Source organism: Limulus polyphemus, unplaced genomic scaffold (genome assembly GCF_000517525.1).
Source record: "Limulus polyphemus unplaced genomic scaffold, Limulus_polyphemus-2.1.2 Scaffold4207, whole genome shotgun sequence".
Lineage (NCBI taxonomy): Eukaryota > Metazoa > Arthropoda > Merostomata > Xiphosura > Limulidae > Limulus > Limulus polyphemus.
In genome coordinates, this window is record NW_013669817.1 from 78,880 (window position 1) to 87,332 (window position 8,453).

The following is an 8,453-nucleotide window of genomic DNA, read 5'->3' on the forward strand; positions in this document are numbered from 1 at the left end:
GTTAAAACATTAAAAGTAATAAGTTCAAATCTGTAGCAAATATAAATATTGTAATCATTTCTTATAAATACGATTTCCTAATGTAATTTTCCAAGATATTAAAGATCATAATGCAAAAAAACTAAATTTATTAAAAGTAATAGGCCTTATGTTTCTTAAACTACCTACATTTGTCAAAGTATTTATGAATTTTCGAAAATATTCGTCCATTAGTTTTATTGTTGGAATGAAATATAGCAAGACTTGCATTGCCTACTAAGTTAGTAAGTAGCCGGTAGTCATCAGGTTAAATGAAGTTCAGTCAAACTGGATTAATGTTACAAGTGGGGTACCTGAGGGCTCAGTGCTAGGACCTTTGATGTTTTTGATTTACATCAATGACATAGATGAAGGGATGGTCAATAGATTATTTAAGTTTGCAGGTAACATTAAAGTTTTGGGTGTTGCTGGCTGTGAGGAGGATGCTACTTCCTTACAAAAGGACTTGGATTATTTGGTGAGTTGGGCAAATAAATGGCAAATGGCTTTTAATTGTGATAAATGGAAGTATAATTTTGATGAGAGTAACCATAACAATGTTATGGAAGAAAAGGGTTTTGGTATTCAGTCTCTTAGGATTTTGAATTGTGTCTACAGGAATATTGAATACAAGTCAAAAAGAGGTTAAAATGTTATTGTACAGGTCATTGGTTATGCCATTTTTAGATTATTGTGTTCAGTCTTGGGCTTATTACCTCAGAAAGGACATTAAATTGTTGTAAAGGGTTCAGAAGAGAGCTACTAGGATGATACCTGAGATGGAAAGGTTATCATTTGAGGAACTTGTTCTCTTGAAAAAAGAAGAGTTAGAGGTGATCTGATTGAGGTGTTTAAGATTGTTAAGGGAATTGATAGTTTTGATGCATCATGTCTGTTTTCATATTTAATGGTGAGAATGGTAAGACTAAGGGACACAAATATAAATTTTTAGCAGAGAAGTCATCTTCAACTAAAAGGGTGATTAGCCTCTGAAACTGGTTATCTTTGGATGCAATTAATTTAAGAGAGTTTAAGGGAAAGCTAGATAAATACTTGAATGATAATGGCTGGCTTTGAGGTGTTTTTAAAGGGTTTAGTTTAATTTAATGGATAGGACAACCTATATCTAGACTAAAAGGCCCCTTGATGTCCTTTAATATTATATTGATGTTACGTCATGTTATAATCTGAAGAAATGAAGTCATTAGAAGCCTTACTATTTTTTTGTCTTCAGAGTGCATTGTCTTGCAAAGTCAGTCTCATCCCCTGCTTTTGATCATATATCTCGATTGTGGTCTGAGGGGCACCTAAGTTCTTAATAATTTTATTGTGTTTTAATTTTGCATTCCCTTTGGAGTCAAGATTTTTTATTAATCCTAAGTTGACACATTTAGCACCATCACTATAGCCACTTTGTGGCTTTAAGCCTGTTATTGGTTGTTCTTAGGAAAGTTTGCAAGAGATATCATCTTTTAAGTTTCTCCTGTGGATATTTTGTCTTGGCATTTCACAGTTGTATAAGTGTTTTGGTCAATTGTAGGTGAGAGGGATATATGAAATATACCTTTAACTTGAAATGCCATTTAATAAGGATGTGTAAGTTCCTTTGTGTTTCATTATAGTTTTTTAAAGCCATATATGAAAATGAAATAATTTGGCACTGTATATTTTATAATAATTTCTGTACTAAATATTTTTAGTATAAGGATGCATGCCTGTTGTCTAACACTATAGGCAGAGGCAATGTTGTTGTGATTTGTAAGGTTCTTGTTCCATACCATTTTGGTGCTGCATTGCACAATTATCTTATTTTTTGTCATAGGGAAAGGCTTTCTCATATTTGAGACTGGTATTTTCTTGACTAATCTACCTTTGGTGAAAGATCATTGATTTAGTTGTAAGTGGTTTATTGCTTCATCATTTTATGGAATGTCTGAGTGCTAATATATTACACATTGACAGGTAACCATTAGCTCATGACTCTAAGTTGTTGGGCCACTGGAGTGGAATGTGTAGTTACGATAGTTTTTGACTGAACTAAACTTCATTACATTATGTGATTAAGTATTGCTGCTACATAGGATATATAGTTGCTAATATGTATGTTGACTTAGTGTTGGATGTTTGTTATAAACAAAAATAGCAGTGAACAGAATTTGAAAGTTACAAGCTGATTGGTAAAGTTGCAGAGTCCTGTCTCATCCCATTCTTACTAAATTATCAACAGAAAACTGTGACTTGTGGAATTCGAGACTTGGTAGTTTAGTTGGTTAAAGCATCTGCCCATTAAGTAGAATTATGCATTAAAATCTCACATTTAATTTCTCCAAAAAAAAACAAAAAAAACACTACCAATGGACAAAATGTCTTATTTGTTCATGTATACAGTGCAGTAGGCTTCATGGGTGGAATCCTATTTCGTTGTTAAAAGTGTAGCTGGAGATTCAAGCAAATCTACTGCTTCAGATAAAATGGTTATTTGCTTCTATGGTAATAATATTAATAGTATGACCATACCCTCTATTTATTGTTTTAACAGCAAACTCTGCTTGTTAGTTGCTTGACTGCATTTCATATTTAGTACAGGTGAATCACCTCTTAAAATGTTACCTTGTGAAAGGTAGCATACACAAACTCATCATGGCTTTTCCAGATGCTCATTGATTGAGATTGTCAGTCAAAAGAGCAGCTGGCTGTCTCAAGTTTAAGATTTTGGTAAAGTTCGGGGCTCACTTCAGGCTTTCTTTGAATACTTATTCAGGCACTATCTTGTGTCTTATTTTTAATTACTGCTTTACAAAATGCTATAAGTATTAGCTTAAATAATAATAAAAACTACTAGATAACAAAGAAAACAATGGATTGTGCAGGACACAGAAATCCTCAATTTTGTGTAATATGTGGCATTCAGACCACTTGGTACATTTTAGATAATGTAAAACAATTCAAACATACATCTAATGCGCATCTGTGTATGTATATATATATATATATATATATATATGATTAACAAAACTCCAATAATTAAGCTCACCTGAGTGGTACCTTTTACAGCTGGCGCAGTCTTGAGGATTTTTGGAGTAGCTAAGGGCAGGTTGGTTAGAGTAAAGAAAGACGGAAAAAGTAAGAAAGTCAGCCGAAGTACTATAAGTAGTGTAAGTTAGAAATAAGCTACAATTAAGCAGTTATGGCTACTGCTGGTGTAGATACGACTACAGAAGAGTTGATAGAAGGGCTGATGCTAACCATGAAGCTGCAGCAGAGCAACCCACACAAATAGGGCCATGCGGTGCAACACACTTAACAAGTGCCATACTGCTGTATCATGGTAATACAGACGAGGATGTCGAAAGCTTTATCGATGCCTTAGACGAAGCAGCTAGAATATCAGGCTGGACTGATGCCGAGAAAGCTGATATACTACGTTTAAGAACAGCAGGAGAAGCTAAATGTTACATTAGGACTTATGGTGAGCTTCATGAAACAACAGACTATCAATACCTAGTGCATAAGCTACTAGACGAGTATAGGACACGAGAAACTACTAATGTAGAAATGTGTAACCTATATCAACAATGTGGAGAATCAGTCCGAGTTTTTGGACATAAGCTACAGGAGTTAGGTAATAGATTGTGCAAGGCTTATGCACATCCAAGCGAGGATATGTTGCACGATACTCTAAAATCTGAGTATGAACAAGGGCTATACAGTAATGCAGATAGAGGACATGTAAATGAAGCAAATACCCCTTGGGCAACTTTACTAGATTTAATTGAAGTAGCCACTCGAGAAGAGCTATGAGAAAAGCAGATCTATAAGTCTAAATGCAGTTAATAAGTCTAGCAAGGCTAATCTGTCTAATACACAGAATAAGCCTGATAGCTTTCAGTGCTTTAACTGTGGTAAAGTTGGGCACAAGGCAAGAAACTGCTTTCAAAAGCAGAAAAGAAATGAGCAGACAGTGTGCTATAACTGTGGCATTGCAGGCCACATAGCACGAGATTGCCGACATCCCCGAAAGGCTGAAAACAGAAAAGCCCCAAAGGCTGGAGCTTACAGAGGAAGGTCTTCCAATAATAATGGTAGACCTACCTTCACTACCGGTCCAAAAAACGTAATCCCCGCAGGGATTACAGAGCGAAAGTAGAGGTAGTTCCGGCAGTTTGGGATAAGCGATCGAGTATTCATAGTATTAATGAAGTATCACCAATAGTTAAAGTAGAAGTAGAAGGTATAACATGTCAGTTGTTGGTTGATACAGGCACTCAATCACCGCTACTAAGTTCAGAACCAGTAGTAAGAAATCTGACATTGTTAGATAATGCTTGGAAAGAAGTTTCCAGAAGTATTTTAACTTATATAACAGGACACCCTGTTAAAACGTTAGGTAGATATAATATGCAAATGAGAGTAGGAAGCTTAGAGTTAAAAACTCATTTTACATCTGTAAGCAGATAGACTTAGATACAGATTGTATTATAGGGCAAGATTTCTTAAGAACTTACGACACTGAAATATCTCTAACCCAAAGTAAGCTACGCATAGAAACAGAGGTCTTAGGTTTTGAAGGACTTGAACCTTCAAACTTATGTGCAACAGTTGCGACACATGATACCTTCCTGCTGACTAATAGTCAGATGCCTAACGCTAGCACTAGTGAGGCTAAGGATCAACCATCAGAATACGAAAGCATTGACTTCTTATTAAAGTGTAGTGACACATGGCAAAGTCGGAGGAGTGAGAATAAGAAGTCTCTTAAGGAAAGCCAAGGAATAGTACTGTACAGAAAAACTCTAAACCTAGCAGAAGTCATAAAGATAAGGTGAGTGGTAGTAAGATAAGGCAGAATAAGTTAATGAATAAGCCTTTAAAACAGGAAAATGATAATTTAAACCCCTCAGATGACTACACTTATGCCTAACATAAGCAACAAAGCATCCAAACAGGAGTGTTTGAAAGAAAGAGTTCCTGTAAGGTTAGTTAAGATAACTGAAGTACCCGCAAGAAGTCAATTCATAGTTGAAGCTAAAGTAAATGACTAAGTATAATGAAGAAGTGCTAGTTGAGCCTATCAAAATAGAAGAAACGGGAGTGTATATAGCTGCTAGTATTAGTAAAGTGTCCAAGAGAGACACAGTGACTGTAAAAGTTAAATATAAATGAAGAAAAAGTAATACTACTACCTAAGAACATAGTAGTAGGTAAGGCTAGTAGTAGAGAACAGTTGGCTGTGGTAGGACAGCATAGCATTAATAATGTTAATAAACAGGCACAACAAGGTAGGATAGACTGGGATTCTGTCTTTGGAAGTATAGAACGAAAACATAAACAAAGTTTGATTAATTTGTTAGAAGAGTATCGAGATATATTTGTAGGAGAAAATGATCCTAACGGTTGTACAAACAAAGTTAAACATAAGATAGTGTTAAACAATAATAAGCCTATAGCACAGAGACCTTATAGAATGCCCGATAAACACAGGGTTGAATTAAAAGAATGTGTAAAAGAGATGCTTGAACAAGGTGTAATAGAGGACAGTAGTAGTCCGTATGCATCTCCAGTTGAATTAGTTCCTAAAAAGGACGGAAAATTAAGATTCTGTGTGGATTTTCGTAAAGTGAACGGAGTAACTGTCAAAGATATTTACCCATTACCTAATATCCAAGAAACCTTAGATAAGTTAGGTAAAAGTAAATACTTTTTGTCTATGGATTTGCAAAGTGGATATTGGCAAGTAGAGATAGAAGAGGAAGATACAGCTAAAACCTCCTTCAGGTAAATACCAGTTTAACAGAATGCCTTTTGGCTTATGCAATGCCCCTTCAACATTCTAGAGATTAATGGATGTTGTACTGTCAGGCTTGCAAGATTCAGAATGTTTTTGTTACTCAGACGATGTTATAGTGTTCACTGCAAGTTTTGAAGAACACTTAGAGGTTAAGACATGTATTCGATAGATTAAGAAAAGCGATCTTAAAGCTTAAACCGAGTAAATGTCAGTTTTTGAAAAATGAAGTAGAATACTTGGGTCATATAGTGACCGTAGATGGTGTAAAACCAGGCCCTAAAAAGTTAGAAGTCTGTAGAAATTACCCAGTAAAAGATATTCGTGCATTTTTAGGATTTGTAGGATTCTATAGAAAATTTATACCACATTTTGCTTTATTAGCAAACCTCTAACTGAGTTAACTAAGAAAGAAACAAAATTTCAGTGGACAGATAAAAGACAGGAAGCATTCGAAAAACTAAGAAGTTTTATTAAAAGCACCAATCCTAAGCTACCCAGATGTTAATAAAGAATTCATTTTAAGCACAGATGATTCAGATTTTGCTATAGGTGCAGTATTATCACAGTTAGATGAAAAAGGTAAAGAACACCCTATAGCTTATCAAAGTAGACAATTAGGAAAAGCTGAAGTAAATTACTCAGTTACAGTGTTTGGAATTAAAACCTTTCATTGCTATTTATATGGCAGAAAGTTTACCATTATTACAGATCATGCACCATTAAATGATTAATGACACTAAACAACCCTTCTTCTAGATTAGCTAGATGGTCATTACTGTTACAAGATTATGACTTTGAAATAATACATAGACTAGGTAAAAAACATTCTAATGTAGATGCTTTAAGTAGAATCAGAGTAGAAAATAATGAAACTGTAGAAAAACAAACAATCAATCAGATAAAAAAGTACAATCCGAACATGAAAATGAATTAGAAGTAATTTGGGAATTAGATCATATAATTAGTGAACAAAAGAAAGATCCAGATATAAATGACTTACGCAGTAAAGTAACACAAGGAGATGAAACAGAATACATGTTAGATTCTGATGTTTTATGTAGAAAAGTTAAGGACAGTAGGACTTTACAAATAGTCATACCAGTTAAACTAAGAATAAAAGTCATGAAAACATATCATGACACACCTTTTGCAGCACACTTAGCTTTTGCTAAAACATATAGTAGAATAAGCAGGAGATTCTTTTGGTTAAATATGCGAAAAGACATTAAAGAGTACTGCGAGTCCTGTCTAGAATGCCAGGGACAAAAAAGTAGCCCCCATTTAAGAAACACTCCCTTACAAAGAATGCCGACTTTAACTACACCTTTTCAGCTAGTTGCTATGGGCATATTAGGCCCCTTGCCTACATCCTATGCAGGAAACAAATAAATACGTGTTAGTAGTCGCAGACTACTTAACTAGGTTTCCGGAGGCTGTATGCTTGCCTGCTCAGAAAGCAGAAACGATAGCTAAAGCTTTTGTAAATCACATAGTAGCAAGGAATGGTATACCCCAATATCTCTTAACAGATAAAGGTAGTAACTTCATTTCTAAGTTAATGAAAGAAGTTTGTGAATTACTAGGTGTAAATAAAATCGAAACCACAGCTTATCCTCCAGCTGCTAATGGTTTAGTAGAAAGATTCAATAGAACTTTGTTAGATATGATCTCTCAATATTGTGAGAAGGGTTTTAATATAAGCAAGCAAGTAAAGATAGATATAAAAAGAAAAAGTGGCGACAAAAAGATGCCTGTGTTACGAAATAACCCTTGAGAATTAATGAACAAGAACTTGGTTGTGTAAGAGTTATCACTTAGAAGTAAGCAGCAAGACACGTGCAGTACTTAAAATAAGTTTAAGAGGCAAGCTTGGAAATCAGTGACCAAGGTCAGCAGCAGAGTTAGAAAGAACTGTTGTATAAAAACAGGATGTTGACAGTTTGATGGAGTGCTGACCTCGCTCTCTTAGCACTAGGAAAGCTGCAGAAAAGCTTAGATTTGGTGAATCATATCGGCACTTTGAGGCAGTATTAGTTACAGCCCATGGGTGTAGCAGTACAAGTGAATAGGCGGCCGGCTAACGCTACTTATCTATGACCAATTACTTGAGAGTTTTTGTTTAGGTTCTGGTTTAGCTCGGGAATTCCCCTAAAGTATCCAATAGGAGCACAGGACTACTTGTGGGTGATGTTGTGTCCTATTTAGTGGGTCGAATTAACACAGGGAAATTAGAGTTTAAAAACCCATGTTAGAGGCTGAAAAGTAAGTTCTCCCAGACTGAAGAAAAGCTCTCCAGGGCTGAGAAGAAGTTCCAAGTTCTCTGCTGAAGTTCTTCATAATGAAAGTAAAATTTACAAACTTAGCCGCGGCTTCCAAAACCCCAACTCTACTGTAAGTATAGTCTCTCTCTCTCTTGATCAGGTAGTGTAGAAAATATTAAGTATAAACAGTAAAGTTTTTTTTTCATATGTAATCGTTTGATAAACTCATATTCTAAAGGTATAATGTTTTCTAATAAGTTATTGATGTTCAATAAATATTGTTTTGAGTATATACTGTTGGTCTGAGGCTCATATTCTTTAGTCTAACTGTAAACTCCTTGAGTTAGTGACTTGTGGCTCCACTCGTCACGACAAATCCCCCAATA

General features: G+C 35.1%; 1 protein-coding gene and 1 long non-coding RNA gene across 2 annotated transcripts in view; both read left to right on the forward strand.

Moving 5' to 3' along the window:
• The first annotated feature begins 4,655 nt into the window (after positions 1-4,655).
• Positions 4,656-7,195, forward strand: LOC111088665 (protein NYNRIN-like). Its single transcript, XM_022399395.1, has 2 exons — positions 4,656-4,840; positions 6,772-7,195. Exons 1-2 carry the CDS (start codon positions 4,656-4,658, stop codon positions 7,193-7,195), a joined length of 609 nt encoding a protein of 202 aa, XP_022255103.1.
• Positions 7,196-7,408: 213 nt separating this feature from the next.
• The window catches only part of LOC111088664, a 10,336-nt gene continuing 9,291 nt past the window's right edge, over positions 7,409-8,453 (forward strand). The window contains exon 1 of the long non-coding RNA XR_002613120.1: positions 7,409-8,197. This is a non-coding gene — a long non-coding RNA (uncharacterized LOC111088664). The remainder of the gene's footprint in view (positions 8,198-8,453) is intronic.

Coding starts and splice junctions, on each gene's coding strand:
- LOC111088665 (XM_022399395.1), top strand. CDS start 4,656: ATGCCTAACGCTAGCACTAGTGAGGCTAAGGATCAACCATCAGAATAC. Junction 4,841..6,771: donor GCAGAAGTCATAAAGATAAG/GTGAGTGGTAGT, acceptor TCATATAATTAG/TGAACAAAAGAAAGATCCAG.